This window comes from Astatotilapia calliptera, chromosome 23 (assembly GCF_964374335.1).
Source record: "Astatotilapia calliptera chromosome 23, fAstCal68.1, whole genome shotgun sequence".
NCBI lineage: Eukaryota > Metazoa > Chordata > Actinopteri > Cichliformes > Cichlidae > Astatotilapia > Astatotilapia calliptera.
The window spans coordinates 25,071,725-25,091,896 of NC_137443.1; the positions used below are offsets into that span (position 1 = coordinate 25,071,725).

The following is a 20,172-nucleotide window of genomic DNA, read 5'->3' on the forward strand; positions in this document are numbered from 1 at the left end:
TATTTCCGCGTCTCTGGAGCGTTGTATTAAAGAGGATTCAAATTCCTGCTCACCGTACATGCTCCAGTCGGTGACGGGAGCGCGAACAGCTGCGCAGCTGATCAGCTTCTCTGTCGACTTCAGCATCATCAGCGCAAGGTAGCCACCGTAGCCCTGCAAGGGAGACATTAGAGGAGCGTCACTTGCACCGAGAAAACACAGGACGTTTCTATCGTGTTTACACAGCATCAAAAAATGGCAGTCTCTGCATGGATCTGTACTTCATTACATTTATATATGGTCTCCAGCAAGAGCAGTTGGCAGCAAGAACTGTTTAAATATCTTTAACAAACTAATAAAGAAAGGCAAAACTAAATTTTAGGGAATAATGTGTAATTTAATTGGGTTTTTGTGGTATTAGTGGGCTGTTCTGGGTTTAAAAACAGGAGCATTATATTACAAGTAGCTCAAAGAGTAAATACACTGCTCAACATCATCCAGTGTGGCCCGTTTGGCAGTGATGGTTTGGGGAGGCTTATCCTTGGAGGGTCACACAGACCTTCATGTGCTAGCTAGCGGTACCCAGACTACTCAGACCAAGAGAAACTCCTGTTCCTCCTGGTACAGGTCATAAACAAGTCTCCTATGGCCAGAACCTTTAAGTAGTCCCTGGATGACAAATGCATGATGACAAATGTTGCCTCCTAATGAAGGGCCACAAGTGCCAAAATGAATTAACTGAGTACATCATTAAATCATTCATTTAAGGTGTCATTAATAAATAATTACATTTGTAAATGAAAAATTATTTAAATATACAAATAATTAATATTAAGTAATTTCATTTAAAACAGTTAATACAGCATTTATTATTTTAATTAATTATTATTAGATTCAATTATAATTTAATGAGGAATTTAATTACCTCAGTACATCAAATAAATTCATTTGGCACTCACAGCCCTCCATACTCCAGTGCACCTCTTTTTCTTTTGTACCAAAGCGGCTGAAATGGATTCACAGTGGTTTCTACTTCTTAAATAGGCAGACTGAAGCTTCACTGAGTTGTTATAATTAATGATGGCAGAGTACATTTTAACCATGTTTTCTTTGTAAAATCTCATTTCCTCTTTTTTGTGGGATTAATTCACTGGATGAGGAGGAAACAGAAATCAGAGTTTTGACTGGGCAGCCACTACAGTTACTGTACCGATCACACGTGTATTCAGGGTTAGGTCAGGGCGTGAGAGACTAACCTCGCCGAAGACTCCAACACGAGTGCGATCGATGAACGGACGCTCCGCCAGGAAACTGAAAAACACAGCGGCTATTTTTAACGAGTGGAGAGGAAGTGGGAATCAGAAAGCAAGAGAGGTAATTATAACTTTATATTTCATTTCAAACATCACACACTCTGCTGAAGCTACATAAGGAAGGTCAAAGGTCAAAGCCGTGAGAGAAGTTTTTGAATGCAAATTTATGTTTTCCAGAAATATTACTATTCATAAAGAAATAATTTTTTTCTTTACGTCTCCCAAAGTTTTGAACAAAGATCACTTACACCAGACCTCATTCTAATCATCTCATCAATTCCAATAAAAGGTGTAACAGTTGTAAAAATGACCATTTAAATGTTTTATTTTTTTTAAGAAACAGTGACAAGCTCTAAAATGTCCATTTCAAAGATGTTTAGAGCTCATAAAACAAGCACCTTTATATCCAGAAAACTGGAAACAGAGATTCGATTGATTTTCTTCTGTTCACAAACTCAATTAGTTGCTTCGGGCCAAGGAGTTATGTTTTCAGTAGCATTTACATGTGTGCTTCATTCTGTCTGTAAACATGAACGCTCTTAAGGTTTAAATGAATTTTGATAAAACTCTGTAGGCGAGTAAGGTGCACTCATATTAACAAGTCATTAAAATTAGCCTTACATCCATCGAGGTCTTCAAGGTCAACTTACTGGTCGAAAAATGACAAAAAGCCTTAAAACCCAGAAACTATGATTCTCACAAGTTTGGTGTGTCGTCAGTACAGAAAGTAACATATAAAGGTTTAAACCTCAAATCACATTTGACCTCTGACCTCTTCTTCAAGGTCAACAGATTGAGCTGAAAGTCAAAGTGATCATTAATGTTTCTTACTGCCATATCGTGTATTGACAGCATATAGACATGTAGGGAATGACAAACAGGAGGATTTTAAATATATTACGTTACTTTGGAACTCTGACAAGTTTATTAAGGTCAAACTTTCTTTGTTTGTATCAGCAACATTTAGGAAAGAATTATGAATATCCTACAAATATCGTGTCACATCTGACCTCTGACTTCACTCTGACCTTGGGTTTTATGGCACTACATACTTCAAACTTCTTAAAATAATTTTAAAAATAACAAAGAAAACGAAATGAATATATACAAAATACAAAGCAGGACTCAGAAGCTTCTTGTTATAGGTCATTTAAGGGTTTTGCTTTGCTTTTTAACTTTTTTAACGTATGCATCTTGTTTATGTTTTCCCGCCCAAGAACACCGCAGAGTCATCTGCAAAGCTCTGACAAAATCTCTGTCTAACAGAGAAATGGTACTCCAGGGTGGACGCTACGTACTTCAGAGCTGCTATGTAGTCCTCCACGTCCGCTATGCCGAGCCTCTGCTGTGAAAAACTGCCAGAGGACAAAAGACAAAGAAACTGTGAGGTCAGAAAGGACTGAAACAACTTCTGTTACTAAAAAAACAAAAACTGTTACCTTTGACCTCTGAACCCTGACCCCCTGCCATCAATCCGCGCCACGATGACCTGCGCCAATCCTGCCAGCACCGAGTCCCACTCCAGCCTGAACTCCTCCGTCACCGTCTGGGTGCCTGGAGAGCTGTCGCTGTCGGGAAGGTTGTTTTACTCACATTAATGTACTGACTCTTAGATCCGGACATATTTGTAGTTTACTGTGTGAGAGTGGCGCTTCACTGAAGCATTTTGACCCTTGGCCCTGACCCATTTTTGCTCTAATGGTCACCATAATTTACAAAATGAGCATCATGCTGTACTGAGAAAGACTTAAAACTAGCCACCCAGGGCATAAACCCTGAGAAAAATGTTAACTAAGGACATAAATGAAGGGAACTGAAGGTCGTTTAGACTTCTGTATAACCACGTCTTTCTGAAACCAGTCCGCATGTATATAAAACTGCAGGTTGATTTTAGCTATGACATTTACATTTTTCTCAAACATCCATTTTCATCTCCACAAATGTGTCCGACAGCCTGCAGCTACACTGCAGTTCCATTTTTAGCTGTCCTCACAGAGTCTGGCCTTTGAAGCTCACAGTGCTGCGATAAAATAAAATAAAAAAGGCAAATGTAATAAAGTGGAAAAGGCTTACACAATAAGAAGAAGGCCGTAGATGTAGGAGTCAGAGAAGTCAGGAGGATAGATGAGCTTCAGAGGCAGCCCTGTGAGAAGACATGCAGAAATATTAGCTGGAGACGAGGCAAGGATAAAAAAAAGATGCACGCACAGACACACAAACATGACGACAGGTGCACAGACTCAAACACGCTCGGAGTGGCTCAATTATCTCATGAAGCTCACACACTAGCACAGCTGTTAAGTGCAGATAATTTGTACCAAAGGTTGTGTTAGTGAGCTCCGTCCGAATCATCCTTTTAGTCTCCAGCGCCGAGCGCAGGGGGAGGTTGTTCTCCAAGACGAAATACGCTGTGAAGAAGAAATCGTGTTTATCAGAGTGCAACAAAGCTGTTATTAAGACGAGAAAAATCATTAAAAGGTGCTAAGAGGTCCAGGATGCTCAGAGCGGAGCAGTTAATTCTCTGAGTGTTTTTCTATCAAGACTTCATCGACTGCTGGTTATTACGCCACTGTTATTTTTACACAATAAAAAGAAGTCATGACTTGACGTTGCTATTCACGAGCTATATCTCAGACTCTACAGGTCTCAGTTAGCATGATAAACGTTCAAGTTCATGACTTCTGGAACAATGTCCTTTGGAAAGAAGAGACCAAAATCGAGATGTTTGGTCAGAAAGCACAAACTCAAACATCTGATACCAGCTCCTAAAATGTGGAACAATTTCTCTTCTCTGTTCGTTTTTAAATCTCGTTAAAACCTGCATCTTCTCCTTTGGTTCATTGTGGTTGTTTGTAAAGTGCTTTACAAATAAAGTTAGTATAGTATGGTAGTTTTCACTGTTACCTCCTGTGGGTGGAAAAACCCAGCACGTGACTCTCTGTTCTCACCAAATATTGACCCTGATAGAGGATGACCCCTACCTTCAAACAGCTGTGTTTAGAGATCAGAAGATCGCCATGGTGTTTTTACTTATCTCAGTTGAGGGTCTGCAGACCGAGGCCGCTGCATGTAGCATGGATTATGAGCCTGCTTGAGTAAAATGTAAAACTTGCTAATGTTTATCCAACTACAACACAGCCGATATCGTGGCTAGAAAGACTAAACAGTGTCATAAATAGATGCCTCATACAGGAGGTGTCTATTAAAAGGTACACGACACTCATATGCGAGTTTGTAATGAGCAGCTAATTGTGTTGGTGTTTTTCCATCAGGTCCTCATTGATTAATAGCAAAAGCTCTAACTTGCAGTTTTATTAACATGCTCACAGTTTCTCATTTGAGCTTTGCCTCTGATGTATGATTGATCAGCTAGAAGAGTTCAGAAAAACCTGCAGTGTAAGACTGGTTTACTGATGACCATGAACCAGACCAACCAGTAAATATTTTCTGGCTTGGCAACACATCAAAATCACCTTTGAGGAGAAAAACACTCACACCTGCAGTTCTCTCCTAAAACACCACATAGGCCTCAATATAACATGACCCTGCTTAGAATATGACCACTCACCTTCTACCTGTTATTTAAGGAAAATGTCCTTTTATAGGAAACCCTTTACACTCATTATTTGAGGAGGATTCCCAAGATGCTATTACTGCAAAGCAGGGTCTTATCAGAGGGATGCTTCATTAGTCACTCTTCCCAAATTACCTAATACAAAATGTTTTTTGAGCGTGTTTTCACCTTTTTCAAATCAGTCTGAGTGCAGCTGGTGCAGATTGTGAAACCCCCGCGAGAAAGATTTGCCGTTTGTAATACTGGACTATAAAAATCACAGACTTAACTTGACAGCTGTCACTCTTGGCTGTTTAATTTCTCTCTGCTTCATTTATGCAGCAAATGCACTGGGAGACCTTCAGTCGTAATTCATCTATTTTCTATGTGGCTGCAAAACGCACCAGGCTTCAGCAAAGGCTGCTGGGTAAACTGGCTATAAATCCACTGTATGAACAGGCTGAAAGCATTTGCTGATAAGCAACATAAATAATCCATATTGCAGACCAGTCATGGTGGTGTTCTCTGATAAACTATATCTGATTTCTCATACCGCCTCCCCCCCAATCTTATTTCTAAGGAAAACTTGCATAAGGAAACTTGGTTGATTGTATATCAAAGGTGAATTTGCTCCTTTCTTCTCCATCCTCGAGCCCTCTGACAGAGTCCACCTCAAACAGGCATTAGAAGAACTACAGTTTTTGGTACTTCAGCTGTGGATTTATTTTTCAGCCCTGGACCTTCAGTGGGTTCTTGTCTGCCCCCATAGTCTCCAAGTGCCACAGCAAGTGGCAGTAATACACTCACTGAGAAGCAACAGTGAGCTTGGTGATGTTTTTTAAACATGCATGGTTTTTTTGGAGAAAGTTGATCCTCTCATGACAAGCATCTGGTTTGTTATCCCTGAAAACTTCAGCATTTGGAAGAATTTCTCACAAAAGGAACCCCAGAAAACATAACTACGTTTGTTACTTCAGCCTGACTTTAACACAACACAATGTGGCTCGACACGACGAGGCTGCCCTGTAGCATTTTGAGGTGATTTCTCCTAAAAACAGACACATGGAAACTGTTACTGTACTTTAATTCAGCTTTTAATTCCTGCTTTTGTGTAACGGAAAATTCTGCAGCTCATGTGCATTTGAAGAAGCACAAGCACACGGCCAAGCAAAGGTGTCACTGCCGCGACTGTGCATGAAGTTGGTGACCTCTCCTTTCACTATGTTTGTAGAAGCAGTCTGCACAGCTAGCTGCTTGATTTCATCCACCTGTGGCCATGAAGGTGACTGGAACACCATGGCTGAGTGAATACTTTTGGAAATGTAGTGTAGGTGTCCTCTCTCTGGCATTCTATCAGTGCACCACTAACTTACACAGATGGTATCCAAATCCACTCTTTCACAATCTTTTAATGAATTCCCCTTGCAGCCCCGCTGATGATTAGCTCTTCTAAAACACTAAGCGATGACACCCGCCCGTTTAAACTGTGATACAAAGACGTTAAACGCCTCCAAAATGCAGAAATTATCAGCGCAGTCTGGCACCAAATCCAGCAGCTGCTCATGTTTCCACACAAATGAGATGATGTCGCCTAATTGCAGAAAACTATTTTCCATTTCAGAGCAGAAGTGAGAAAAAAGCACATCTGCCCGCCCACACAAACATCGCACAAACACCATCAGGCGGAGTAAAGACTCCACTCACAGTCCACGTCGGCGAGACTGACGAGCAGCACAGCTGGAACTCCGGGACCTGCGATGGGAGACGGAGAGAGAGAGAGAGATGACTGTGTGCTTGTGAATAAAAAGCTCCATGCTGATGCAGCCTGCTTTAGGTTGTGTTTTGACCAATTATCAGTCATGCAAAAGCAAAAAAGAACAACTTATTCTGAACATCAGGAGTATTTTTATTTTTATTTCTGCAGTTGTTATGCGATTAAAGCAAAAAGAGTGAAACTGGAGATTTCAATCAGGTTTAATTCTCTCAGCCAAGCTCTAAATGCAGCTTTCCTTTGCATTTGCCATATTAGAAAGTAAAAGTGAACAATGTTGTCGATAGATGGTGTTGTCTGGCTTTAGATTGAGTGCGTTATTTGTCTGGAGAAATAAACTAGCATGGCTAGCATGGAGCCAAAGAAGCCAAAAAGCCAACCGGAAAGGCTTATCCCTCAAAACTGTAAATACAAAAAAGTTGCACAAAATAGTTTCCCACCACAGGAAATTTATTTTGAGTGTCTTCATAGTTTTATTTTTGAAATACACCAATTTCTATACACTGCAGGAAAAACGAAAATAAATATTATAGTGCAAATTTGCAAAAAAGCAGCATCTGCATCAAAATAAACTATTTCCAGCAGTCCAATATGAGTCCTAAGCATCCCAGAAACGACACAGAAAGTCATAAAGTCAAACATAACTTTTAAAAACACAAGTATAGGCCCTGAGGCCTTGATGGTAAAAAACTACATTTCCGCGAAAATGACGTCACTTCCGGTTTCGGGCAGGTCATGGCGGACATGCGATAGTTCACGCTGATGGACGTAGGAAGTGTTACAAACAGCTGATCGGATCGGCAAAGCGTGTTTCTGGAATATTATGTTTTTGTTGCTGCAAGTGCTTTTTATGCAGTTTTTGCAGTTTTGTGGAAGGAAGCCGTGACCTAGGACAAGCTGATGGCATAAGATGTAAGTACAACTGCTCCGGTTTCATATGCAAAAAAAATTATTATATTATTATATATTATTATTATTATATTACGTGGTTGCAGAGCTACCAGGATTTAAAAATAGTTACGCAAAACGGAGCGTGCCCGCTCTGACCGGTTTTAAAGGGTTAAAAATGTAAAATAAAAACAAGTGTTTTTGATTTACACTGGAAAATCTAATTCAATTATAAGATTTTACATATGGGGACATAATACAGTCATGTGTTCCTCGCCAGGTTCTAAAGTTACTTAAATAAAACCTCAGATGAACAACAGCACGACATCTTACACTGTGTCATTATTTAACAAGAACCAAAATGCTGAACCTAAGCAGACCTCAGGATTCAGCAGCCCGTAGAAGCACCTTCAGCAGCATCACTGTGAAGGACACTTGGTCCAATCAATCAATCAATCAATCAATCAATCAATCAAGGCTTTATTCGCCACGTGCAGGTTGCCCTGCAGTGAAATAGGACTCCCCCGACCTTACACACACAACACAGACATCACATGGGGATACAGGTCGGAGATCGGTAGCGTTACAGAAAAAAACACTGAAATATACACTACAATGGGAAAGTACAAGAGGAAAAAAAGATATCCTCTACTCATGCTGGGCTCCTGGGAGGACAGCATGAGAACAGGAAACAAAAAAACTAATGGGGATGGGATCCATAAATAGATAATACCCAGAAGGAGCGTGGTCTCGCTCCTTAAATTCAGATAATTTATCTCCAATTATCCCAGTTCATTGAGGTTCATGGACAGCTCTCTTAAGATCCCACCAGAGCATTACAGTCAGGCTGAGGTGAGACGTTTGACTGAATCATTGCAGCAGCTGTAGATCTGCTGCTATGGTTGGGATCATTGTCCTGAGTCCACGGTCGACTCAATGACCGCAAGGTACCCAGATCATGAGCCCTCCACCACCGTGCTGACAGCTGGTATGAGGTCTTTGGTTTTGTGCATCCTGACCAAACATTTCTACTTTGGTCTCGTCTCTCGAAAACACATTGTTGCCGAAGTCTTGTGGTTTGTTCAGATGCAGTTTTACAAACCTGCTGTTTTTAGAGAGAGGAGGCTTTCTCCTGCTAAACCTTCCAAAGAAGCCATACCTGTCCCATCCTTTTCTACTTTGACTGTCATGAATTTTAACATTTAACATGCTAACTGAGGCCTGATAGAAAGCAGAAACACTTTCATTCCTGTGAAAGCAGTGAGGTGATCCATGCTTGTTTTACACACTGTTTCTGCATTTTGGCTCAGTTTCTGTTAAATAAATAATTACACTGTGCAATAAATCATGTTGTTTCTCATCTGAGGACCAGATGGTTTCTCATTAAGCCCCCATATATAGAGTTTTAAAACTGAAAGAGGACTTCCCTCTTCACACATAACTCTTAATATTTCTCTATTCAAACGTTGTCTTTCATGGCGTAAAGTCTCACCGTGTGTTACAGCCTCTGCCGGTCAGAACTCATAAGCTCAGAAAGAGTGCTCATTAACACTCTGTCATTAAAATGCCAAATCTTGCTCACACGAGACCTCATAATTTGTGTGTGTGATGCTTCCCCGAGCGGGATGTGCATCGACCCTCTCTGACCTCGACAGTGCACGATGGCGTGCTGTGCGTCTGGGCTGACGTTGGCATCGAAGAAGGTGCATCCCTCTCGCAGTCCACAGGTGAGGCATCGCCGTGGAAACGAGCTGAGAGTCGACACACTGTCAGAGGAAAGGGGACAAAATGTTTACCGAGCCTCACACGCACACACACAAAGGCTGGGGGAATAAGGCTTTAAGTGTGTGTTTCACCTGTATAGGTGTCTGTGTTCTGCAGCGTCCTTTGTGCTCAGGAAGTATCTGTGTGAAGGAAAGCAGAGCAGCTAAAGTAGGACAAGGTCACACATCCATTATCCATCCGCCTGCACTCGTCTCTGTGTCCGCCCAACCGTAAGTAAAGATCTGTGCTGTCATGAAACTGGCAGCTCACAAAGCACTTGTTGTTTTCACACGTTTATCTCCTCCTCCTCAATGAAGCTGAATTATTATTATTAGCAGTGATAATGGGAAAAAATAAATAAGACAGAAAGAAGAGTTTTTATTCTGTTTCTTGGTTGGAAAATGAAAAAAAGGCTTTTCACCTAGAGAAAAATTAGGCTTTTAGCAGGAGTGTTTTTCCTTTCTCTCATCGTCTCCTTTACATCTGAGCCACTGCTTTCTGAGTCCAGCGTTATAATTACAGCCTGGCAACGAAAAGCCACACAGTCTGTGTTAAAACATTCATTTTTGTGGCTGTATGAGAAGCGTCTTAACATCTTCCTCTCAAATATCAATCAGTGTTTGCTGAGACAACACGGGTTATGATTTTGTTTGAGTCTTACACAGTCTGGTTGTTTTCGTCGTACGCCACAATTTTTGTCACCTCCCAGTTTCCCGACGTCAAGTTGCGAACTTCGTCCTGGTCGCTTCGCAGCTGAAAGACAAACAGTTTGATGGAAACATGCTGAAGTGAAAACAAAGTGAAGAACTGATAAGACTTGGAGTCTCTCATCCCAGACTGGTTAGTTAGGAAATGCAGTTTTAAATGACTTTGATGAAGTTACTTCATGCTGTCTGAATATTATTATCTTTGTTTCTGGCATTCGACTACTATTTTGACAAAGATAATCATTTTTATTGACAGTGAAGTTTAGAAATTTCTTTGTTAATGTTCATCCTTTGCCCATATTTAACTGGTGTATGGATTTGGATGTGTGTGTTTCATATTGTTTTGTGCAGCCTATGATTGTACTGCTGTCCTTGTTTGCAAGGACACTCATGACAAAAGAGACTTTTAATCTCAAGATTATTTTTTCCTTATGAAAAATAATAAAAAAATTAAGTCTGGGGGTTGTGTATTCAGGCTCCACATTACATAAAAGTTAAAAACTGATTTGCATGTCACTGAATAAATAAGTATTTGATCCCCAATCAAAACAAGAGTCATGTGGTAAGCTGTTTCCTGTTGGTCACCAGGTTTGCACACATCCCAGGAAGTGTTTTGGTCCACTCCACATTACAGAAACTCTCTAAATCCTTTAGGTTTTTTGGCTAAAGCTCAGCAGCTTCAGCTCTATATAGTCTGAAGTCTGGTTAGACTACTCTTTTATCACAGTGTGCTTCTTCTTTAGCCCGTCCTTTGGTGCTTTGGTGATATGTTTTGGGTCAATGTCTTGCTTGAAGAGCCATCCATGACTCATTTTCAGCGTCCTGGCTGAGGGAAGCAGGATCTCATGAAGTCGTATTGTACAGTTACCATGTTTCCACGTGGGGGATGGTGTTCTTTGAGTCTTCAGATTTCAGTCAGTTACAGCGTAGTGTGTCACCAACGGCATTACCAACTGACTTCAAATAATTATTTAAATCAATAACATACAGATCAATTTATAACTTTTATATAATGGTGTTTCTGGATTTTTGGTTGATATTCTGTCTCTCTCCAATTAAACATTTGGTGCCAGCCCCGATTCTGTGCCTCCTCTTTCTTGACAGTTGCAAATATGCAAATATGCGTTTTATTGTGAGAATTGTTTCCTTTTTAGGTCCAACCCACCAGTTGGACCCTGACTTTTTCTTTATTAGCAAAGCAGCACAGTGACAGCTGTCTGTATACTACAACCTTCAGCGATGCGAACAAGGAAAAAGAACTCAAAACAATTGAAGAACCTGAAGTAAATTAGATCAATTTTTAAGCTTCTGTGTATTTAATGACCAATTTTTTTTTTAATGTCCTAAAGTTTCATATAAAACTGAGCTGATAATTGAAGTTCAGTGACCTGCGAATGCAGTTTGTTTCATTGCATCTTATACATCATGTGGAATTACACAGTTATAAGAGCTTCTGTTCTTAACATTAATTCATAAAAATCCAGATTGTATTTTTATTTTAAAGTGGCCCTACTATGCTCATTTCCAGGTTTATATTGTGTGACTCTAGCAGCGTATTTTTTACATCATTCAAAGATCTACATAATCATTCTGTGGACCTTGGTGATGACCTCACTTTAAACCCAGCTTTCTTCTGATTTGTAGCCATTAATAAATAAATAAAGTGTCTAAACAGCAGCTGGGTTGAAAAGATGGTCTTAAACTGAGCGATTAGAGGATGACATTATTAACATAGACTAATCTAATCACACTGCAGGAACCCAGTGCATTTAGGCATGCAGACATGCTTAAGACGACTTAATGAGGTTCAACCTGAACATCAGAATGGAAGAACGGTGACTTTGAGCATGACACAGTTGTTGATCTAAGTATTTCAAAAAGAACAGAGAAAAAGAGAAAATGTTCAGTTCGCTGGGTGAAAATGCTTTGTTGATGTCAGAGGTCAGATGAGAAGGGCCAGACTGCTTTCAGCTAATAGAAAGGCAACGGTAACTCAAATAACCACTCATTACCACCAAGGTATGCAGAAGAGTATCTCTACAGCAGCAGAAGACCACTCCTGTCAGCTAAGACCAGGAAACTGAGACTACAATTCACACGGGCTCATCAAAATTAGACAACAAAATATTCAAAAAACATTGCCTGGTCTGATGAGTCTGTATTTCTGCTGTAACATTCAGATGGTAGGGTCAGAATTTGATCTAAACTACATGAAAGCATGGAGCCATCCTGCCCTATATCAGTGATTCTGGCTTCAGGTAGTGTAATGGTGTGTGGCTGTACTCAAAGGGCCTCCATATTTACAAGATTTCAATCCAGCAGAGCACCTTTCGGGTGTGCAGCTGACAAATCTGCAACAACCGTCTGATGCTGTCAACATGCACCAAGCACCTTGTTGAATCTGTGACTTGAAGAATTAAAGCAACTCTGAAGGCAAGAAGAGCATACAACCTGACAGCTGCAAGGTGTACCTAATGAAGTGGCCAGTGAGTATATATCCAGAAAATAAGGAGAAGGCATAAATGGTCCACTTTAATTACTAGTAAATTCCAGCTTAATGTGTACATGAAAGGGAATATATTTTTAAAGCTCTTTTGAACATTTTATTTCATCATGAAAAAATAGTTTCCTCTCAGGATAACCAAAACCGTTTAATCTTAAATATAACATTTCAATAAAATATTTAATTAAATATAGTTCAGAAAACCTCTGCAACATAAAAGGTTTAAAGGGTTCCAGACGGGATTAAATTTAAATTACTTGTGATTAATTACATAATTTCCTTAGGGATTAATAAAGTATTCTGATTAAATAAAAACTGTGGTTGGGATTAAAATCAAAGCCAAGTAACGGATGAAACAGTCGTCCTACTCTTATCCGGTCCTGGCGACACCACTTGTGGCGAGGACGTGGAGAAAAGAGCAGAGTGTCGTCTGTAAATCACCTTCTTGGTGAACATCGTGATGTGGTGGAAGTCTCCGTGACCTCCCTGCTTCACAGGCAGCGTGAGGAAAAACCGGCTCCTGTCCTTGGAGAACAGTGGATCCTGTCCCTGCAGAGAGAAACTCAAGACTTCAGAGGTCACATTCTTCACGCATGGACGCATCCTGCTGCATGCTGACTCAGCAATACAACACAGTCCAAAAATAAGCTACGCATATTTTTATCGATGGATACGACATTAAAGGAGGCGGCTGTGCAGGAGATTTAACCTTCACGTCTCGCCTACTGTGAAAACTAACCCGCCCCATGAGTTAAACCCCTTATCCAAGCACAGGGGATGCTCCTGTATACACAAACCTTGAAAATCTATCTTTATTCATTATTCTTGCAGGCTTTTACGCTATAATGCACTTATTCAAGCATTAAAAAGAATGCTAGTAACACCCCAAAAAAAAAATTACACCATTTTCACACATCCACAGGAACCTTGGACTTTTCTAGACATCATATAAATGAGGAGCATGTGAGAACACAGATGTCAAACACGGTCAGCTCATACTTTAAATGGTCTTTAACCTCCGATGTCTCTGCTACAATGTCCTTGTGATTGTCAGGTGTGAATGGGCGTCACGTGACCTGCCTCTTGTCCAGAGATGCCCCCTCCCCTGAACCACACTGATTATTTCCAGTCCTACAAACATGTCTAATTGTGTAATAAAGACAGCTCTGGACAAGGTCTGAGTGCAGAAGCCTGTCCGGTTAGTTTTGTAACCTTGAAATCTGGTCCTTTCTAATGCTGGCATGAATGTTTGCAAGTTAAAGCTAAGACTTATCACTTGTGTGGTATTCACGGTTTGATTCCACATATGGGACACTGTGATAAATGTGTGCATTCAGACTTACCTGTCTGGAAAGCCACGTCTCTGAAGACTCCTCATGTCTCTGCATGAAAGAGCAGGAAATAAAATCCAAGGTTTGACACAGCTTGAATCATGTGTCCATTAAACGTCTCTGTAAGGTTAGGTATGGTTATGATTTCTGAATATTCCTATAATTACTTAAAAGTATAATAATTTATGCAACTATTTCTTCACTTGTTTTTTTATTGACACTTGTTAGGATGTAATGCACCAATCTCACCAGAGGGTGGGAGTAATGTGCTTCAATGTCACTTAATAATAATAAAAGAAGAAGAACACGCGAAGCACCAGTGCGGGCCACACTGGATGCTACTATACAGAAAGCAGAAACACCGAAAGTTAAAGGTGACGACAACGGTCAAAAAAGTGTGAAACAACTGAAAAATAAAAATGAAGTTTTTAAAATGTCATCTGGTAAAGCTAGCATTAGCATGTCATGTACCTGTCACAGCTACACACTGTTATGGTTGCAAAAAGGGGCTAGTAGATGAGGGGAGCGTTTTTTATCAAAACAAAGGACGCCAAACTAAAACACATAAGTACAAACACAAGTTAGTAAAAGTGGGTCATACTCTTATAAGTACTACATTTACTCTCAAGTTATGTTAAATAAGCCACGTTTCATACCCCCCCTCCCCCCACTAGGCATCAAAATCACTTAATATACTTCAGGTAGAAATAACATGATCATATTATTATATTATTAATAATATTATATTATTACAGTACTTCACTCATTAACTATTATTGTGAGTATAGTAATAACACGTACAGCGATTTATCATCTTTTATTAAACTGCAAATTAGATTTAGTCAGTATCTGTTTTATTCTGTAAGATAAAGTTATCTCACTTCAGGTACTGAGGCTGTGAAGCACACCAACGTGGTAACTGAAACCTGCCATAAATGTTGCCATGAGAGAGTCAGTCTACGATCACTGTGGTATTAAATGGGGTCAAGTTGGCAGTTATATGCAATCTGTTTATGATAATAACAGCATAACAGCATAATTAACAGCATAATTATCAGCAATTAACTCTGATAAATCATTTCACATCACATATCTGTTGCTGTCTACATGGAAAGAAATGAATATCTAACTATCACATTTGTGACACGGGGCGATCGTGGCTCAAGAGTTGGGAGTTCGCCTTGTAATCGGAAGGTTGCCGGTTCGAGCCCCGGCTTGGACAGTCTCGGTCGTTGTGTCCTTGGGCAAGACACTTCACCCGTTGCCTACTGGTGGTGGTCAGAGGGCCCGGTGGCGCCAGTGTCCGGCAGCCTCGCCTCTGTCAGTGCGCCCCAGGGCAGCTGTGGCTACAATGTAGCTTGCCATCACCAGTGTGTGAATGTGTGCGTGAATGGGTGGATGACTGGATATGTAAAGCGCTTTGGGGTCCTTAGGGACTAGTAAAGCGCTATATAAATACAGGCCATTTACCATTTGTGCTCAGCAGCCTTCCTGTTCTGTAGGAACATTACCAGAATGCAAACTGCTGGCAGCCACCAATGATGTTACCAACAGTTCAATCACCAATTCAATACAATCGTCAGACAGCTACTGGTCTTCTTGGAGATGTGAGGAGGTTGCTGTCCTATTTTTACTTGTGCGACTAAGCTATTAGCTTGCAGTCAATCAATCAAGTGTTTTGATTGATTGATTTTTCCCACCCCTACCACAGACTGTAAGAACGGTTTTGAGAAGCTAAAGGAACTTACCAGTAGGTCTGAAAAGAGTTTTAGGCTATGCCCATCAGTGCAGTCCACCACTGCCATCAGCCTTAGAAGGCAGGGAAGACCAAAAACTGTTTCTATGCCAAACTGGACTTCTCCGTGTCTGATAAACTGGACTTTATGTCACAGAGATTGGTCATTCTTCCAAACCATCTGCCAAGCTGCCAAACCAAAATCCGCAGAGCATAACCGCTTTTCACCATCTTTAAATCCGTCTGACAACAACTCCATTTTTATCAGTCCATCCAGTTTTGGATGTGTGGAGGTGAACGTCAGATACCTATGATTTCAGTTTTAGAACCAAATGACCACATTTATGACAGTTTCTCCATCTTGGGTCTTGACAAATGAATGCCAGTGTGCTTTATTCACAGAGAGCGCAAGTGGGAGCAGGCATGCTTAAAGCTACTTTGGTGTATCAGTGGACTCATCGGCCACGTGGCGGCCTGATGCAAAGTCGACACTTAGAGAAGTTCCAGTGCTTTCTGGCACATAGTCCTCACCTAGCAGCAGCTCACACTGACTTGCACTGATTGAAGTGTGCACCATTACAAGCACAGCACCATCTGCCTATAAGTCCTGGCAAAGGGTCACAGGCTTGTAAAGTGGCAGCTTTGATCTTCTTATAGTCAAGACTGCAGCAAAGAGCTTCTGCCACTTTACAATTTACTCTGTATCAGAGTGGCCTACATGCCTCAGTGTCACAAAAGACTGGGACTCGCTGACTGTATATATCTGACTGTAAATAAAGAAAAGCAGAACAACTGGCCCTAAGAGAGTAAAATAACAGTACAACTTTAATGAGTCTGATTCTTCTCAACTCACAGCAGTGCTTTGGGGTACACTTAAGTAATCTGCTCTGTATGCGGACAATGAAACTCTGAACTAAGTTTCCTTCCTGAGGTTTAAATCAAAAGCACTAACCTGAAGACAGACTCCTATTGTTGCGTCACACACAGTAAGCAGAGAAGCGTTCTGGGGCCGATTGAGCCACTGCACGACGAGGTGAGTATTACTGATCCACTTCACCATGGTGATATAGAAATCCCTGCAGAGAAGACACAGAGAGGAGACTCGAATTGTGGATTTTACACCTTTCTGTGCCAGCCCGAGCTTATGTTTGTGTGTCGTCACCTGAGCGCGAGCTGATCGGGAGGCTGCATCTCCTGAGTGTGCGTCGCACCAACCAGGCTGACCACCGACAGCTTGACTGTAGGATTGACGTGACCGGCCTGATGGGACGGACACAGAAACATCCCCTAAAATCAGCTTTTTAATTTAATGTACATAAGACGAGACTGTGGTGTTGACATCTATACATAAAAGCAGAGAAAAAGTCTGAATAATTCATTTAAAATGAAAAGACAATGCTATAGATCACAGAGAGAATATGCAAGCTAACACCAAATAAATAACTGTTCATGACTTATTTCCACAAATTCTACTCTTCCACATAGCAGATTTTTGCATCCTCAGTTGTACAATAACTACAGCTGTGGTCTTCAGGTCATAGGATCATTTAAACGGTCAGACATATCATTGGTTGGGGAATTGCTGGTATCACGTGTACAGTGAGAAATTAATTCCCAAAACTCTGAGACAAAACAACAATCAACAAATCATCTAAAAAACAGGGAGATAATTTGTTTGTATGAATGTTCAGCCAACTTCCGAGTTTAACGCTTGTGGGTTGAGTGCAAACGTGTCCATAAGTATTGATGCGTTCAGTATAAATTCAAGATATCACGATGGGAATGACAACACCAATTTCAAAAAAGTTTGGATGCTGTGTCAAATGTGAACAAAAACAGAACACACTGATTGCAGTACTAAAATAGTAACTTTTGCCAGCTCATTGGGTTCATTGGCATCACGTCAGTGACATGATTGTGTATAAAAAGAGCATCTTTAAGAGGTAGAGTTTAACAAATCTGAAAAAACCCTGCATCTTCAACCTGTGGACAGATTTCAGAATAATGTTCCTCTACATAAATGTGACTTTGAATATCTCATCATCTATGGTGCATAATATCATTGAAAAATTCAGAAAATCTGGAGAAATCTCTGTGTGCAAGGACAAAGCCCAAAATCAACACGGATGCCTGTGGTCTTCGGGCCCTCGGGCAGCACTGCGTTAACAACAGGCATGATTCTGTCATCGAAAAACTGCACTTTAAGGTAATTACTTACAGTAAAATAATTTAAAATGATTCCACCTGAGCCAGATGTGCAGAGCAGTGACTTACTGCTACTCTGCTAATCTAAGGTTATTGATGTGGCATTGCCTTTTCCCTCTGGTATATTTAGATTTAGCTGTGTATTAGTTGAAGGATGAAAATACTGCAAAGAGCCTTAAAGAAAGCGACTGTCTATTCCTCAGAGCCCAGCCTCACCATTGGATATGGGTACTGTAGGCCTCGGGGGTACGTGCTGCCGGTGAACTGGGGAAGAACCATGTTGGGTACCAGTGTGTCGTTGATGGTGAGGTAGGCCAGTCGTTCTCCATCAGGAGACCACCAGTGAGCCAAATATGAATGTAGAATCTCCTCTGATCAGGAATAAAACACACAAAACCATCTGTAAAACAGCTTTATTTAGATTTTTTCCTCTCATTCTGTATTTAAAGCGACCCGAGGATCTACTTACATACATTAAGACAGATAGATCTTATGAACCTGCTGGTTTTCCCCACCTGCACTCCTATTCTTTTATTCTTTTATTTTTGCCTTTTCTAGGTCACTTTACGTTATTTAAAATGTAATCCAAAAACTGGTCAAAAGCACACTATTTGATGGAGTTGTGCTCATCTGCTGTCAGAACATATCAGCCAAATGGCTGCAATCTGAAGTAAAAGCAAATGAAACAGTGAAAATGAACAGCTTTCAGTAAATCTACAAACAAAAATTATTCTGCAATGTTCCCCATCTCTCTCAGACAGCGTTTGTGCTGCTCTCTGTGCAGACTGCGCACACTGCACACACTATCACCACATTACTGAATTTGTTTACACAGAGACTTAATGGATCGTAGAGGCTTGTTGTTGATTTTTCATTGCCACTCTGCTGAGTTTGTCTAGTCTGCTCTGCTGCATTTTTAATGCCAAAGACAAATCTTTGAAAAACCGACAATCCACAGTGCACCCTGAAACTGTTTCCTCCACCAACGAGCTCACAGCGACTCTCCTGTTTCGCCTTCTGGCATTTAAAGAGAGAATGGCAAAAATTCAAACCACCTCGATTTAAACTTAGCAATTATTAATGTCACAAAGTTTTTATAACTGACTTTCTGAAGGTCTTAAATGAGCATTTTAGTAAGAGAAATTCAGAGAGTAACAAAAAGAGCAGTGAGCCAAATGCAATTTACAAGCGCACTGCTAATGGGAGCAATGCCACCTTTCATAAATGGCTGTTTCTGTGTCCATAGATGTGCTTTTTCTCTCTTTATTAGTGGAATATGTCAAAATGATTAAAAGGAAAAGATCTCATGCTGAAAAATTGTAGTGCACGTTACAAATCTAGTAAAACCACAGCCGCTGTAGCCATACTCCAGCCTCCAATATAAGTGTAACATCCTAAAGGTAAGACACTAGAATGGCTCATTGTTTATGAATAACATACAAACATTTAACACTGTAAGATAATGATATCTGGCCCATTGCAATGTGTGTGAATTTTAGTAAATGTTTTACATTTTTATTGCATTGCTCGTTAGTTATTTGTTATAATCATAGACTGTATAAAAAAGTTATTTGTTGTCATATTTACCAGCGGAGAGGTTTGCATGCTAACATTACCAGTCCTGTAAAACAACGTCCATCCTGCGATTCAGTGACTTGTAGAACAACTTACAGCAGCCCACAACAGTCAGGTTGAAGTCTGGACTTTGACCGGATCATTGCACCACCTTGATTCTTTTCTTTTTCAGGCACTGTGTTGGAGATTTGCTTTCTGTTTGTATGCTTGTGTTCATTGTCCTGTTGCATGCTTTATCTGTCAGACAGATGTCCTCACATTGAACTCTAGAAAACTTTGGCATACAGAGGAGCTCATGTTGGCTAATGTGTGTATCTATATGTGAAACCACAACTGAGGCTGATGTCATGAGGAATTTAGTCATAAGTAAAGTTCACACGTGTTTATAACTCATTTACATTCAGTGTCTGTGCAAGATTTAATTTCACAGTTATTCACATTAAGTCAGAGCTGGCATTTATGGTGCATCAGCCCAAAGTGCAGTTTATACATAAAAGTTGCACTTGTAGTGATTAAAGGGCTCATAAAAGATGCAAAGGACTCAACGTTCAGAGTCGATACACTCTGCGGCACACACCTTCGTATAGCCAGTCAGTGAGCCCGTTGAAAATGACTCCCTCCATCCCAGAGGAGGTGATTCTCAGAGAGTTGCTCCTCACGTCTGACTGGTAGTAGATGTTATTCTCAAAGATGTAGATCTGGAGAGGAAGACGAAGCGACAGCAGACACAAACACGCAAATTTAGTTTGTTTTTCCTCTCTGCCGTTTCTCACCCTCGTGTGAAGCTGCTTTTTGCTCGTCCACTTGATTTGTTTTTCTTTTTGATTTCCTCTCTGATGACATCTCTT

At 40.6% G+C, this 20,172-nt stretch overlaps 1 protein-coding gene across 4 annotated transcripts in view; it reads right to left on the reverse strand.

Moving 5' to 3' along the window:
• LOC113016881 (inactive dipeptidyl peptidase 10-like) overlaps positions 1-20,172 on the reverse strand; it is a 134,028-nt gene that overhangs the window by 14,777 nt on the left and 99,079 nt on the right. For all 4 annotated transcript variants that reach the window (XR_013905522.1, XM_026160045.2, XM_080297781.1 and 1 more), the window contains 16 exons: positions 19,902-20,022; positions 17,966-18,120; positions 16,707-16,804; positions 16,497-16,620; positions 13,822-13,860; positions 12,920-13,027; positions 9,930-10,021; positions 9,361-9,408; positions 9,152-9,270; positions 6,550-6,597; positions 3,611-3,700; positions 3,366-3,435; positions 2,732-2,860; positions 2,591-2,647; positions 1,236-1,290; positions 54-153 (listed from right to left, as the gene is read on the reverse strand). Coding sequence is in view for 3 of the 4 variants with exons in the window: in XM_026160045.2 (XP_026015830.2) it covers positions 54-153; positions 1,236-1,290; positions 2,591-2,647; positions 2,732-2,860; positions 3,366-3,435; positions 3,611-3,700; positions 6,550-6,597; positions 9,152-9,270; positions 9,361-9,408; positions 9,930-10,021; positions 12,920-13,027; positions 13,822-13,860; positions 16,497-16,620; positions 16,707-16,804; positions 17,966-18,120; positions 19,902-20,022 (1,453 nt within the window). In the remaining variant the exon portion in view is untranslated. The remainder of the gene's footprint in view (positions 1-53; positions 154-1,235; positions 1,291-2,590; positions 2,648-2,731; positions 2,861-3,365; positions 3,436-3,610; positions 3,701-6,549; positions 6,598-9,151; positions 9,271-9,360; positions 9,409-9,929; positions 10,022-12,919; positions 13,028-13,821; positions 13,861-16,496; positions 16,621-16,706; positions 16,805-17,965; positions 18,121-19,901; positions 20,023-20,172) is intronic.